At 44.8% G+C, this 15,558-nt stretch overlaps 2 protein-coding genes across 2 annotated transcripts; one reads left to right on the top strand and one right to left on the bottom strand.

Annotated features, from left to right (window-relative positions):
- The first annotated feature begins 219 nt into the window (after positions 1-219).
- Positions 220-8,656, top strand: dph5 (diphthamide biosynthesis 5). Its single transcript, XM_040184743.2, has 7 exons — positions 220-740; positions 4,885-5,009; positions 5,560-5,668; positions 6,866-6,986; positions 7,738-7,777; positions 7,997-8,100; positions 8,378-8,656. Exons 1-7 carry the CDS (start codon positions 606-608, stop codon positions 8,608-8,610), a joined length of 867 nt encoding a protein of 288 aa, XP_040040677.1. The 5' UTR covers positions 220-605; the 3' UTR covers positions 8,611-8,656.
- Positions 8,657-14,257, bottom strand: slc30a7 (solute carrier family 30 member 7). The gene is made up of 11 exons (XM_040184742.2): positions 14,031-14,257; positions 13,635-13,736; positions 12,810-12,923; positions 12,639-12,726; positions 12,413-12,542; positions 12,046-12,246; positions 11,869-11,916; positions 11,199-11,334; positions 10,148-10,238; positions 9,299-9,448; positions 8,657-9,102 (listed from the first exon to the last, which is right to left on the bottom strand). Exons 1-11 carry the CDS (start codon positions 14,108-14,110, stop codon positions 9,055-9,057), a joined length of 1,188 nt encoding a protein of 395 aa, XP_040040676.2. The 5' UTR covers positions 14,111-14,257; the 3' UTR covers positions 8,657-9,054.
- Positions 14,258-15,558: the final 1,301 nt, after the last annotated feature.

Below are 15,558 nucleotides of genomic sequence, written 5' to 3'. Positions count from 1 at the left end.
AACTTAATTCTTATTCCGAGAAGACATCATCAGAGATCAGTCAGGTTATTATTTCAGGGAAGCCCTGCCTCCATTTGCTAATGTTTTTTACTTTGAATTAGTTTAGCACGGACTGCTAAAGTTGTGTCTCTGCACTTTATTAGTCTCTGCAGTTCGGCTTAGTTCAAATCGACTGGGCTCATACGCTCACATATTATGACCAAGTGTCTGCCCTGAATTTATATCAGTATTGTCGCCGAATAATATGCTGTACGCCGAATTAAAGATGACATCAAAACGTACCAGAAAACACATGCACGAGTTATCTCCGATCGGCGCAAAGCTCTGCCCCATGCCCGGCTTTCAGAAATACAAACATGTGTCGATGGAGGTCTGGTAAACATCTCGCCCACACGAGAACCGCGCTGGTCGTTGACGCGGCTGCAGCTGTCGTAAACGTAAACACTTTACGGCGTGCCGTATTCCAACCCGTCCACCGAGACTACACGTGAGAGCCGTGAAAACACGTATTTAGCAGTTAGAATGACGCGATCGTGAAGTTTTACTGGTGTTTGAGTTGCGCAGCGCAGCGACACCGACTCGTCGCACGGAGCGCGGCCGGCGCGATGCTGTATCTGGTCGGCCTGGGGCTCGGGGACGCGGCGGACATCACGGTGAAGGGGCTGCAGGTGGTGAAGAGCTGCTCCAGGGTCTACCTGGAGGCCTACACCTCCGTCCTCACGGTGGGGAAGGAGGCTCTGGTGGGTCCGGAGACACTCGCGTTTTATGGGAGGACCAGAGACGCGAAAGAAATATCTTGAAATGTCCAAAAGAAAAGAGCATTAAGAGCACAGCCGCTGTCTCTGTCTCTCCAACAGTCTGCCTCTCTCTGTCTGCTTGTTTGTTAACTGCCTGCCTGCCTGCCTGTCTGTCAGTAAGCTGTCTGTCTGTCTGTTGGCTGTCTCTCTAACTGGCTGTCTGTCTGTTAACTGCCTGTCTGTCAGTAAGCTGTCTGTCTGTCTCTCTAACTGTCTGTTGGCTGTCTGTCAGTAAGCTGTCTGTCTGTCTCTCTAACTGTCTGTCTGTCTGTTAACTGCCTGTCTGTCAGTAAGCTTTAGCAGCGTGTTGGTTACTCTAGTAGCATGTTGGTTACTTTAGTAGGATGTTGGTTACTTTAGCAGCGTCTTGGTTACTTTAGTAGGATGCTGGTTACTTTAGTAGGATGTTGGTTACTTTAGCAGCATCTTGGTTACTTTAGTAGGATGTTGGTTACTTTAGCAGCGTCTTGGTTACTTTAGTAGGATGCTGGTTACTTTAGTAGGATGTTGGTTACTTTAGCAGCGTCTTGGTTACTTTAGCAGGATGCTGGTTACTTTAGTAGGATGTTGGTTACTTTAGCAGCATCTTGGTTACTTTAGTAGGATGCTGGTTACTTTAGCAGGATGCTGGTTACTTTAGCAGGATGTTTGTTACTTTAGCAGCATCTTGGTTACTTTAGTAGGATGTTGGTTACTTTAGCAGCGTCTTGGTTACTTTAGTAGGATGTTGGTTACTTTAGCAGCGTCTTGGTTACTTTAGTAGGATGTTGGTTACTTTAGCAGCATCTTGGTTACTTTAGTAGGATGCTGGTTACTTTAGCAGGATGCTGGTTACTTTAGTAGGATGTTGGTTACTTTAGCAGCATCTTGGTTACTTTAGTAGGATGTTGGTTACTTTAGTAGGATGCTGGTTACTTTAGTAGGATGTTGGTTACTTTAGCAGCATCTTGGTTACTTTAGTAGGATGTTGGTTACTTTAGCAGCGTCTTGGTTACTTTAGTAGGATGCTGGTTACTTTAGTAGGATGTCGGTTACTTTAGCAGCATCTTGGTTACTTTAGTAGGATGTTGGTTACTTTAGCAGCGTCTTGGTTACTTTAGCAGGATGCTGGTTACTTTAGTAGGATGTTGGTTACTTTAGCAGCATCTTGGTTACTTTAGTAGGATGCTGGTTACTTTAGCAGGATGCTGGTTACTTTAGCAGGATGTTGGTTACTTTAGCAGCATCTTGGTTACTTTAGTAGGATGTTGGTTACTTTAGCAGCGTCTTGGTTACTTTAGTAGGATGTTGGTTACTTTAGCAGTGTCTTGGTTACTTTAGTAGGATGTTGGTTACTTTAGCAGCATCTTGGTTACTTTAGTAGGATGCTGGTTACTTTAGCAGGATGCTGGTTACTTTAGTAGGATGTTGGTTACTTTAGCAGCATCTTGGTTACTTTAGTAGGATGTTGGTTACTTTAGTAGGATGCTGGTTACTTTAGTAGGATGTTGGTTACTTTAGCAGCGTCTTGGTTACTTTAGTAGGATGCTGGTTACTTTAGTAGGATGTCGGTTACTTTAGCAGCATCTTGGTTACTTTAGTAGGATGCTGGTTACTTTAGTAGGATGTTGGTTACTTTAGTAGGATGTTGGTTACTTTAGCAGCGTCTTGGTTACTTTAGTAGGATGTTGGTTACTTTAGCAGCATCTTGGTTACTTTAGCAGCATCTTGGTTACTTTAGCAGGATGCTGGTTACTTTAGTAGGATGTTGGTTACTTTAGTAGGATGTTGGTTACTTTAGCAGCGTCTTGGTTACTTTAGTAGGATGCTGGTTACTTTAGTGGGATGTTGGTTACTTTAGCAGCGTCTTGGTTACTTTAGTAGGATGTTGGTTACTTTAGCAGCATCTTGGTTACTTTAGTAGGATGCTGGTTACTTTAGTAGGATGTTGGTTACTTTAGCAGCATCTTGGTTACTTTAGTAGGATGTTGGTTACTTTAGCAGCGTCTTGGTTACTTTAGTAGGATGTTGGTTACTTTAGCAGCATCTTGGTTACTTTAGTAGGATGCTGGTTACTTTAGCAGGATGCTGGTTACTTTAGTAGGATGTTGGTTACTTTAGCAGCATCTTGGTTACTTTAGTAGGATGTTGGTTACTTTAGCAGCGTCTTGGTTACTTTAGTAGGATGCTGGTTACTTTAGTAGGATGTTGGTTACTTTAGCAGCATCTTGGTTACTTTAGTAGGATGCTGGTTACTTTAGTAGGATGTTGGTTACTTTAGCAGCATCTTGGTTACTTTAGTAGGATGCTGGTTACTTTAGTAGGATGTTGGTTACTTTAGCAGCATCTTGGTTACTTTAGTAGGATGTTGGTTACTTTAGTAGGATGTTGGTTACTTTAGCAGCGTCTTGGTTACTTTAGTAGGATGTTGGTTACTTTAGCAGCATCTTGGTTACTTTAGCAGGATGCTGGTTACTTTAGTAGGATGTTGGTTACTTTAGCAGCGTCTTGGTTACTTTAGCAGGATGCTGGTTACTTTAGCAGCATCTTGGTTACTTTAGTAGGATGCTGGTTACTTTAGCAGGATGCTGGTTACTTTAGTAGGATGTTGGTTACTTTAGCAGCATCTTGGTTACTTTAGTAGGATGTTGGTTACTTTAGTAGGATGTTGGTTACTTTAGCAGCATCTTGGTTACTTTAGTAGGATGTTGGTTACTTTAGCAGCGTCTTGGTTACTTTAGTAGGATGCTGGTTACTTTAGTAGGATGTTGGTTACTTTAGCAGCATCTTGGTTACTTTAGTAGGATGTTGGTTACTTTAGCAGCATATTGGTTACCTTAGCAGGATGTTGGTTACTTAGCAGCATCTTGGTTACTTTAGTAGGATGTTGGTTACTTTAGCAGCATGCTGGTTACTTTAGCAGCATCTTGGTTACTTTAGTAGGATGTTGGTTACTTTAGAAGCGTGTTGGTTACTCTAGTAGGATGTTGGTTACTCTAGTAGCATCTTGGTTGCTTTAGTAGGATGCTGATTACTTTAGCAGCATCTTAGTTACTTTAGCAGCGCGTTGGTTACTCTAGTAGCATCTTGGTTGCTTTAGTAGCATGTTGGTTACTTTAGCAGCATCTTGGTTACTTTAGTAGGATGCTGGTTACTTTAGTAGGATGTTGGTTACTTTAGCAGCATCTTGGTTACTTTAGTAGGATGTTGGTTACTTTAGCAGCATATTGGTTACCTTAGCAGGATGTTGGTTACTTAGCAGCATCTTGGTTACTTTAGTAGGATGTTGGTTACTTTAGCAGCATGCTGGTTACTTTAGCAGCATCTTGGTTACTTTAGTAGGATGTTGGTTACTTTAGAAGCGTGTTGGTTACTCTAGTAGGATGTTGGTTACTCTAGTAGCATCTTGGTTGCTTTAGTAGGATGCTGATTACTTTAGCAGCATCTTAGTTACTTTAGCAGCGTGTTGGTTACTCTAGTAGGATGTTGGTTACTCTAGTAGCATCTTGGTTGCTTTAGTAGCATGTTGGTTACTTTAGTAGCATGTTGGTTACTTTAGTAGCATGTTGGTTACTTTAGCAGCATATTGGTTACTTTAGCAGGATGTTGGTTACTTTAGCAGCATGCTGGTTACTTTAGTAGGATGTTGGTTACTTTAGCAGCATGTTGGTTACTTTAGCAGCATCTTGGTTACTTTAGCAGCATGTTGGTTACTTTAGTAGGATGCTGGTTACTTTAGTAGGATGCTGGTTACTTTAGCAGCGTGTTGGTTACTTTAGCAGCGTGTTGGTTACTCTAGTAGCATCTTGGTTGCTTTAGTAGCATGTTGGTTACTTTAGTAGCATGTTGGTTATTCTAGTGGCATGTTGGTTACTTTAGCGGCATGTTGGTTACTTTAGTAGGATGTTGGTTACTTAGCAGGATGTTGGTTACTTAGCAGAATGTTGGTTACTTTTGTAGGATGTTGGTTACTTTAGCAGCATGTTGGTTACTTTAGTAGGATGTTGGTTACTTTAGTAGGATGCTGGTTACTTTAGCAGCGTGTTGGTTACGTTAGCAGCGTGCTAGCTCTTCAAGCATCTGGCTCACTGTGACTCGTGGCCCTCAGGAGGAGTACTATGGGAAGGAGCTGATCCTGGCCGACAGAGACCTGGTGGAACAGGAGGCCGATGAGATCCTGAAGGATGCTGATGTCACCGATGTGGCGTTCCTGGTGGTGGGCGACCCTTTCGGGTGAGTCATGTTGTCCACGTATCTGCAGCTCGTATTGATCCCACAGGCCTGAGGTCTGCTGCGTCAGCACATTGGGAGCTTGATGTGACCGCAGAGCTTCTCTCCGAGCGGCTCGGCCTTCTTTTCTGCGCATTTCTCCCCAAAACCACCAGATTTTCCCTCAGAGTTAATAACAGAGTGCAGAGCGCCTGGAGCCCTCGGATTGAAACTTTGTTGACATTTGTTGATGAGAATGTTGGTTTTACAGTTTGGATAAAAGAAAAGCTGGTTGTTTTTATGTTCGCCTGAAGACTATAATCTCCCTTTTTACAAAAATCCCACTCTGGATTAACCTTCTGACCTCATTTTATGTACATTACCCCGCTATCTAAGTTGGTCTGTGATGGAGTCACTCCGTCATCCCTACGCCTTCTGCACTTTGATCTTCTGTGTTCTTCTCATCGATGAATCACCAGTGATTAAGTCTCCCAACAAGTATCCCGATGTCTCTCCGCTGTCCTCCTTAAACACACCAATGCTGCCTTTGTATTTAAACTCCGTCGTCCTGCAGAGCCACCACCCACAGCGACCTGGTGCTGAGAGCAGTGAATGCTGGGATACCGTACAGAGTCATCCACAACGCCTCCATCATGAACGCAGTGGGCTGCTGTGGTCTGCAGGTAATCAATGAATCGGGCTGTTTGCCCCCTGAAATCAGCCTCACAGGCATCAGTTGATATTCTCGAACTTTATTCGATTGTTTGTCGATTTAAATGTTCATCTAAACCTTTAACTGTATAAGACGTTCTTTAATCTGATCGAAGACCTTAAACTAGCTTTACTTTTTTTCTCTTTGAACTCGGCGTGTTTCTCCTGGATGCTGAATGGTTAAAGACGTGTTACCATGTGGTCACATGACCTGTAGATGTCTCACGGATGTGTCTTTTGTTTGTGGATGTGAGGAACAACGTGTCCTAACGATACAGAACATGGATGCCTGTGAGTCAGGACTCGGGTCAGAAATTCCCTGTGTTTGTCTCCACATCTGCTGACGGAGCTCATTAAAGTGATCGTAAATAACCGACCTGTCAGAGCAGCCAATCAGAGAGCAGGACGCAGGTGTCCATGGTCACTGATTAGCATTGGGGGGGGGGCGTTAATATGCTAATGAGGGGCGGGGTATGCAAATGAGCTCCCTGCTCCCGCCACCGGGAGTTAATCCCATCAGCCCCTGCTGTGCGTGGGCCCCGCCCCCACACCACATGACACCTCTTAAGTTCTACTTAAATTACCAACAATAATATATGTATTATAATAAATAATACATTCTAACAGATAAAAACGGCTTAATTCAGACTCCAGATGTTTAATTTACATGAGAAAAAATGACTAAATTGTGTAAAATGAGATCGTGTTATGGTTCGTCTCCAAAAACCACCACAAATTGTAGAAGCAAGCAACGGCCCTGAACGATGAGTTGAAGGGTAATAAAATGCAAAATGCAAGTAATAAAATGTCCATCGCACGTTACAGGGTAAATCGGGCCCACAAAGGGGCGGGTCTTATACACTGGAATCCATTTTCTTGATGACTGTAATCCATTAATGTGAAACACTGACGGAGAGAGAAACTGTTTGAACTGTGATTGGTTCCACCAGGACTGACCTTCTGATTCATTTCTATCATAATATCTGAATAAGAGTTAAGCTAAAGTGCTTTTATTGTGAAAACACTTTTTACATTTACGTGTGTGTGTGTGTGTGTGTGTGTGTGTGTGTGTGTGTGTGTGTGTGTGTGTGTGTGTGTGTGTGTGTGTGTGTGTGTGTGTGTGTGTGTGTGTGTGTGTGTGTGTGTGTGTGTGTGTGTGTGTGTGTCAGCTGTATAACTTTGGGGAGACGGTGTCGTTGGTGTTTTGGACGGACACATGGAGACCAGAGAGCTTCTATGACAAAATCTGTAAGAACAGAACAGCTGGACTTCACACACTCTGTCTGCTGGGTGAGAGACACACACACTGAAGACAAACAAAAGGGAAACATATCTATCAAAATCCGATGTCACCGTATCAACCTGATAACTGCCATTGTGGCACGTTCAGGGACCACGGGGAGATTTAAAGACCCAAAGATTCTCTTATTGCTCGATGTTGAACTATTTAAGGTGGACTGGTCACATTAAGGTGGACTGTGGAGATTCTGTGTCTGGAGCTCACTGAGCAGCTGGACGGTGCGTTCAGGGTCGAGCAGGTTTTGCCTTTAGCGCCACCAGGGATCAGTTTAGAGGCCACGACCATCAATCACCTGACCCTCCCCCCCCACGTCCTGTGGGAGCTGAACAACCTGCTGGGGACTGTTTGTGTAATGGGCTGTGTGGCTCAGCCGGTCCTTAATATTTATTAGAGGAAATAAAAGACCTTAAACACACAAAGACGTTCATCCATCATCCGTTCCTCCAATTCCTCTTTGAGTTTGAGACGTGAAAGTAATCTGATGATTCTCAGAGTTCACAATGTCGCACGAGTCTCTCTGCCGACAAATAAATGTCTTTGTGTTTTATTCTGTTCAGATTTATATATTCTTTTACTGTAAAAAGTCGCCTCCAAATGAAATACAGAACTGGACTCAAATCACATTTCAATTCAAAGTTTTAAATGAACGGTTAAAAGAACTTAGAAGAAAAAAAAAAACACTAGAAAAATGTAAATGTGTTATACAAAAACACTGTAGCTTAATTTAATTTCTTTTTACAGATATTAAGGTCAAAGAGCAGAGCATCGAGAACATGATGAGGTAAGAACCAGAACCAGTTCTGGGTTTATTGCTGGTTTAATGTTTGCTGGTGATGTTTTCTGAGCGAGTGAGATTAAAGTTCCAATACTTAGAAATGTTCATGATTAGTTTTATTTTCCTTTAACAACATTTATCCCAAACCTGATTTTGCTAAAAAATTGTCCACGTTCATGAAGATGAAACCTGTTAAAATTCTGTTTGTCGGTTAAATGATTTCAGAGGGAAGAAGATCTACGAGCCTGCTCGCTTCATGACTGTCAATCAGGCTGCAGACCAGCTGATCCAGATCATCCAGAGGAGGCGGGAGGAGGGGGAGGAGCTAGGTCAGTGACGCCTTGTCAGCTGTTTTCTGATTGACCTACACTCACTCAAAATGTTGATTTTATTTTTTTTTATTTTTTAAAACATGTTTCTATGTTGCAGCTCTGATCGCCACATGTTTTGATCCTGCATTTAAACATTTTGATGTTTTGGTTTAACTCATCCGTCTCCATCATGAAGCTAAACCCATCATCACACTCCCTCCTGTCGAAGCTGAGATTTAAAACACCGATGCTAACGGTTAGCATGCTAACCGGACAAACGTCGCGTCCCCTGCAGGTGTGACGGAGGACACAGTGTGTGTGGGCGTGGCCCGGCTCGGCGCCGACGACCAGGCAATGCGTGCGGCGACGTTAAGTCAGCTCGTGTCATGTGACCTAGGCGGTCCGCTTCATTCGCTGGTCGTCACCGGGCAGCTCCACCCGCTGGAGGTGGACATGCTGCGAGTGAACGCGGAACCAGACGCACTGAAACACCTTCGCATGATGGACGGCTCCACCTACTGCTCATAATGTCATCAGAATAATGTTTGTCATCAATAAAGATGGAGAATTTGCATCAGAGAAACAATTATTTATTACAGTTGAAAAAAGACCCTGCGGACAGGTCACATGGTTTGGTCACATTGTTTGGCACGTTAAAAAAACGGTTAACATCAGTCTGGTCCCAGCAGAGATGGGCGCGGGGGGTCTGAGTCACGATGAAGGCACTTACCCAGAATGCTCTGCTCCAGACTACAAAGTGCAGCCGGGTGGGTGTGGGGGGGGGGGGGGGGGGAGGGGTAGTCCTTCTGACCGTCAACATGGACGTTTTCAAAAAAAGAGGAGGAGGGGAAGGGTGTCCAGTCCTCATCGTGCCCCCCTGCTGGTCTGTGTGTCCAGCAATGACTCCGGGGGTCAGAGGTTACCTGCGGCGGACTGAACCTGATTGGTCCCAGCTGTATTGAGGAGGAGCTTCTACATGGCTGCCGTGTCGATCTGAACGTAGAGCTGTCGAACTCCAGCCTGAGGAGACGGACAACGTTAGTCTAGTAGTGCAACACAATAATCGTACCATCCATTTCTAAAAGCACATCACAGTTGGTACGTAATCAAGTTGTGCTTTTACTCCGGGTACACGCGTTGAGACGTGGTGCAATGCCTTCAGGTACCTATGTGGTGTGTTCAGGTCCCTGTATGAAGGTGCGGTGTGTTCAGGTACCTGTGTGAAGACATTGTGGGTCTGGCTGAGGATCCAGCGGCGGTCAGCGTCGGGGGCGACCAGCAGCTTTATTGTTCCAATGTAAACGTCTGTGCACAACGTCCAAAAGTGAGGATCCTGGAGGTTGTACACGCCCTGCAGCTGCTGCACCTGAACACAACACAATAAACCAGGAATTAGACTCACCCCTGAGCATTATGTCCCTTGTGCACTAATGGTACAAATCCTGATCGACCGATCAGTGCTCATCGAGGAAGTCTGAGAAGCAACATGATCACATCACATCTGTGAGCCATTGTCAACATTAAGGTTCCCATAAAGTTAAGTTATGAATATTATGGCGAGCTGACACTGAGTCGGACCATCCAATCAGAGGGGGGCGGGTCTCTACTAAAAACACGCCTATTCAGACTCTACCTCGACTAAAAGACGAACAAATTGTAGCACTTAAATTGTACTTGTAACACCACTTATCTATAGCAAATTGTAAATTGGCTTATTTGATGAAATTGCACTTTCTTGTTTCTTGCTCTTCCGAGTTTGTATCCCTATGGTTGAATGCACTTATTGTAAGTCGCTTTGGATAAAAGCGTCAGCTAAATGACATGTTATGTAATAATGTCTTTACAGAATGTGGGTGCATTGATCAAGTGACAGAAAAAAGCAGCTCTGCCAAGATGAGACAAACCACGTCCAACTTGGAACTTGAGTCTGAGGTCAGCTGATACAAAGTCGATGACATCACTACTCTGCTCTTATAAGTCTCATGCGCTCAGCTGCCACGATCACAGCAGCAATGTAAAAAGTGACGCTTTGTCAGGTGTTGGTGTGGGCGGGGCCTGTACTCACCCTTTGGTAACACTCGGGCAGGGCTTGGTCCAGTGAGGGAGGCGTTCGCTGCATCAGGATCCCGATGGACTCTCTGAGTAACGGCACCACGCTGAGGGGGTCAGAGGTCAAAGACTGAGCAAGTCTCAAAACTAAGTTCAAACTAAAAAAAAAAAAAAAAAAAAAAAAGGTACCACGGGTACCAGAAGACTACTTAATGATGTCCTCACAAATACTGTTAATACTTCTGCAATTCTTACTACTACCCCTCGGACTACAAATGATACTCCCACAGTACCTAAAAGGGAGAAGTGGTACTACAGTACTTCTACTCGTACAATCTGCAGATTCTTTTACAGGGTTTTTGGTCGGGGCTTTTTTTTCTCATTTTTTTCCAGCTGCAGTGGCGTGACGGCCCGCGGTCTGTGAAGGCCTCTCAGCTGACCACAGACTTCTCAAATCTGCAGCTGTGATCACTTCCAGCCCATCAAACCACGTCAGCGCACATCATCTCCGTTCAATGGCGAGGGGGGCCTTCTGGGAAATCTGAACGCTACATTTACATCCAAAGGACGGAGTGCAGAACCACTTTCCAGCTGCATACCGGTGGTTTGGAACGTTAGAGCCCATTAACTTCTAATCCCACATTCTTTACATTAGTGGAAACCAATACTCGTCAGGCCTCGCGTTTCTTTCCAGAGCAACTCGGAGTTGCTGTGGAAGCTGAAACCCGAGAGACGATCCGTCCAAAGAAGCCGTGGCGTCTTAATACTGCAGGGTTTTTGACGGGTACTTTATGAGACAAGAGGAGGAGCTTCTTTAAGATGTTGAATGTCTTTTAGGGGCTGCGGTGGTCCTTGAGGAGGCTCTATTGTGTCCTAGTGAGGACGTTTGGTTGAATCGTTAACTCTTTTTTAAAGATTCATCAGAGGGGCGTTCACTGACCTATTTTTTAACAATCTCAAGACGTCTGACCAGAAACAAATTAAGAAAAACACACCGACTTTGAGACGAGATAACAGGAAGTGTAAGAATGCAGAGTCATGTCGGGTTGCAGGTGTGTGATGGTCACCTGACTCCGATGAGGAGGGAGATCAGCATCGAGCAGATCGGGTCGGCGATCATCAGGTCGTATTTCTGCATCAGCAGAGCAGAGATGATCACGCCGACACTTCCCAGAGTGTCAGCGATGATGTGCAGCAGGACGCCTGCAACACACACACACACACACGTGTTATGGTGCCCAAATGTAGAACGGGAGCCGCAGATTCGCAGTCGTTGTGCAAGGTTGTTGTGTATTTCACGTCACATGACATTTGTCTCTCAGAGGTTTAGCTTAGTGTCTGATGTGAGGGTCAGAGGTCAGACAATGTTGTAGAGATTGTACATGTTTATATTTAAATGAAATATATTTTGAAATGAAAGATCTTTATCAGTGACTGCGTGGTGGCGCCCCCCGGTGGTCAAACACTGAGGCCACAACAGCTGCTCATGAGTCATGTTTCATCAAGCTTCAGTATATTAATTCACGTCATATACTAAATATAATTATAATGGTTGTAAAGATGTGCGTTTTTCTACACTTGTCATGTTCCAAAGCTGCTTGTATTCCTCATCAGGGACCAGACTGTCTGACTGACTTTACTCTTTAACGTGCACTCCTGTTATGCTCTTATCGACTCGTCATGCCGTAGGTCTTCCTGCCGATAAGATGAACCGCATGTCATGTGATCAGCGCTCACCCTGCAGGATCTGTTTACTGGCTCCTTTTCCCGGCGTGCGCAGCTCGTCTGCAACAACAAACACAGCAGAGAGGAAAATATCAACGACGAGACAAAAAAACAGCGTGAATGGGACACGAGTCCGTCGTGTCTCTTCCACGGGGGGGTGGGGAGGGGCGTTTCAGTGGCGACTCTCACCGTGACTGTGACTGTCTCCGTGTCCCCCGTTTCCATCGTGACTGTGTCCATGTCCCGCATGTCCATCGTGACTGTGTCCGTGTCCCGCATGTCCATCGTGACTGTGTCCGTGTCCTCCGTGTTTGCTCTCGGGCTCGTGCCCTCCGTGAGCGTGTCCATGATTCACACTGCCGTTAAACAGAGAGTGGCTGTGGCCGTGACCTGAGAGACAGACGGGTTAGAGGGATGAGAGAAGGGTTCTGCTCCACGGCACAGAGGTTCTGCTTTAGAGCAGTGACCTCATCGAGGAGGTCCTACTGAAGTCGTTTTACAGACAAAGCTTCTGCAGGTTGAGTGAGGTTTCTGACCCGGTGATGGCAGGCGTTACCTTCTTCTCCGTGTGAATGTCCGTGGCCGCCGTGCTGGAAAACAAAGATCCCGACCAGGTTGACGAGCAAACCGGCGACCGAGACCGGAAGCAGCCGGTCGTGGTGAACGTCGGGAGGTTCCAGAGCTCTCTGACGGGAACAAGAACAACCAGACAGTTTATATGAGACAGACAGCAGCAGTGTGTTTGTGTATATGTGTGTATATGTGTGTTAATGTGTGTGTACCTCGACTCCTTCAGAGAAAATAAAGAAGGCTGTAAAGATGAGGAAGAGCCCGTTTACGAAGCCGGCCAGAACTTCTGCTCTGACGTAACTGAAACAGACGCAGGCTGGTCAGACCTCACTAACAGAGGAAAGAGTGATCATGACCAACAGAGCACAGAGCCACGATCTCACCCGTAGGAGAAGCTGTCGTTGGATCTCCACCTGGAGATGACGGAGGCTGCCAGACCTGCCAGCAGAGCGGTGCAGTCAAAGAACATGTGGAAGGAGTCTGAGATCAAACCTAAACTGAAGAGGAAACACACATCAAATACTTGTGACACCACACGCGGTGTAAAGTCCAGGCAGGGCGGCTTCAACTGCCGTAAAGAGGTTCTTCTCTCCTTTACACCCCCGTACGGGAGAGAGCCCACAATGAGGCTTGTGATGTTTCGACTAGCTTCATTGTCTCCTCCATTTAAATAATATACAAAGCTTCTGATTGAAGCTGCCTCCCGGTGAGAACATTAATATTAAAACACGTGAGAACCATTAATTCACTTATAAAGCAACATTTATGAAAATAAATATGAAAGCACTTGTGATCCAGGACCGATTAGATCACCTGGGTAATCAATGTATACATGTACGTATATTTTACATTTAACTTGGAGAGGCTCTGATTGGGTCAATTACTCGTTAAGTGGCTCAGCGTCACCTGTTTCCATGGTAACTGTACACATCAAAGATTGCGACAGCTGTAGAGAACGTGCAGGAAGTGAAGTTTCACAATGGAAAGCTAAACTGAAGGCTAATCTAAGACCAAATCGAAATATATAATACATAACCTGATCGGTTATTAATTAACAGACAGGGCCTCCCGGACCACCGGAAGTGTGCTTTCATGCACACACACACCCCCACAGACACACACACACACACACACACACACAGACACTAAGACATACGTGGCACATCCTGAGCAGAACAAGCACACCGATGCTAGCAGTGTTAGCTCACCTGTTGCTCCAGATGCCATACGAGAGCTCCACGAAGGCGAAGGACAGGTTGAGACAGAGGAAGAAGAACAGATTCCGGGACGTTTTGTCTGCGAGGATCGACCTGTAAACACGAAACGATCAGCAACAAGCTCCTTCACCCAGACATCCGGGACTAACCCGGGACAAACACCGCCCCTAACCCGGGATACGAACTGCCGAAGGCCGCGTCCACACACAATAAAAACTGTCAGAGGTGAATAATACGTGATAATATTCATAAAGCCTCGTTACGGGGACGCGTCGGTCCAGGCTAGCCGGTTAGCATCTGGCTAGTAGCTCACCGCTAGTCAGCTGCTTAACGTTAGCGTTAGCTCCGTTAGCTAGCGTTAGCTGAGCTGGCAGCCGTCGAGCTTACCTGAACCATCCTGAGAGCTTCAGCAGCAGGTTGAACTTGGCGGGTTTGTACTCGTCGTCTTTGACAGATAAAGGTAACATTTTGTCACCGGGACACACACATACACACTCACACAAACACACACTCCCTGTAGACTTAGCTACGGGATGCTAACGGACGATTTCCGCTCCGCTCGGGTTTCACAATAAGGGTTTTGCAAGGCGCTTCTGTTACAGTAAAGCGGCACTGACTCACAAACACCAATACCACAACTACTACTACTTCTATTACCACTACTAATACAACTTCTACTTCCACTAATCATCATCATCACTTATATTTGAATAGTGCTACTGATAATTCAACTATTACCACTACAACCAACATGTCTACTAACTACTATTAACAGGAATAATCACAGTGATAATTCCACTTCTTTTACCAGTGAAAATACTACTGCTTTAACAACCAGAATACATACGCCTTTCCCACACGTTTCTAATAACCTCTAGTTTATCATAATCAAAAATCTAATGTATTTTTATTAATTAATTAATTATTAATCAAATCAGACTCTACTAGACTAAAAGACTAACAGATTGTAGCACTTAAATTGTACTTGTAACGCCATCTATAGAAAATTGTAAACTGGCTTATTTGAGGAAATTGCACTTGTTTCTTACTCTTCTAAGTTTGTACCCCTATGCACTTATTGCAAGGCGCTTTGGATAAAAGCGTCAGCAAAATGACATGTAATGTAATTGTTATCAATGTGATGGATATTGCCAGAAGACGGTATCGTCTATTAAACGCAGATATGTTGTTATTATTTAAAGGTATTTATGTAAAGAGACGTCATGTATTTGATGATCTGCATTATGTATTAACACCATGTGTCTGATTCAAACTTTAGTCCGATCTATTCACTCGTTGTGTTTCAAAATAAGAGTCCCGGTGGAGAGGTGCGTTGTGAGCAGCAGGGGGCGTCACCGCTCTCAGAGAGTCTGTCTGTGTGAATGAACATGAAATAAATCCTCAGACAATCAGCTTCCTTCTCCACAAACGCAACAGAAACCAAACAACCAATAACTGATATCGCCCTAGACATTTCATACATGTGATAAATCTAAAGCAACAGAAAAACTGCAAAAAAAACCCCAATTATTATTATTATTATTATTATTATTATTATTATTATTATGTGACTCTTCTCTGAGCAGTCTGCATCAAGTCACACGGAGCCAAAGAGTCTCCATCCACAGTCACGTAGACCGCAGGGCTCATGGACCGGAACCAAGAACACAAACGCCTGAACCAGCAGCGGTATAATGCTGTTATTTCAACCAAGGCCGGGACCAAGACCAGGACTAGGGCTAGAACAGGGAACAGAACTAAAACAAAGACTACTACAGGGTCAAGGACCAGTGGAATGTAGTCGTGTCCCTCTCCGCTGCAGGAACAAAGACAAAGATCAGGGGGACCAGAAGCAAGGATAATGACCAACAGGGTTAAATAACATTGTGATTGTTTGGACAATGACTCTGATGAA

Source organism: Gasterosteus aculeatus, chromosome 8 (assembly GCF_964276395.1).
Source record: "Gasterosteus aculeatus chromosome 8, fGasAcu3.hap1.1, whole genome shotgun sequence".
Taxonomy (NCBI): domain Eukaryota; kingdom Metazoa; phylum Chordata; class Actinopteri; order Perciformes; family Gasterosteidae; genus Gasterosteus; species Gasterosteus aculeatus.
This window is presented reverse-complemented; position numbering and strand designations above follow the sequence as displayed.

What these genes read in the sequence shown, in the direction of transcription:
- slc30a7 (XM_040184742.2), bottom strand. Translation starts at nt 14,110, where the DNA reads ATGTTACCTTTATCTGTCAAAGACGACGAGTACAAACCCGCCAAGTTC. An exon ending in AAGCTCTCAGGATGGTTCAG is followed by an intron (nt 13,737 to 14,030) that starts GTAAGCTCGACG and finishes TCGTGTTTACAG; the next exon opens with GTCGATCCTCGCAGACAAAA. An exon ending in TGCCCGAGTGTTACCAAAGG is followed by an intron (nt 9,449 to 10,147) that starts GTGAGTACAGGC and finishes TGTTGTGTTCAG; the next exon opens with GTGCAGCAGCTGCAGGGCGT.
- dph5 (XM_040184743.2), top strand. Translation starts at nt 606, where the DNA reads ATGCTGTATCTGGTCGGCCTGGGGCTCGGGGACGCGGCGGACATCACG. An exon ending in GTGGTGGGCGACCCTTTCGG is followed by an intron (nt 5,010 to 5,559) that starts GTGAGTCATGTT and finishes GTCGTCCTGCAG; the next exon opens with AGCCACCACCCACAGCGACC. An exon ending in TCACACACTCTGTCTGCTGG is followed by an intron (nt 6,987 to 7,737) that starts GTGAGAGACACA and finishes TTCTTTTTACAG; the next exon opens with ATATTAAGGTCAAAGAGCAG.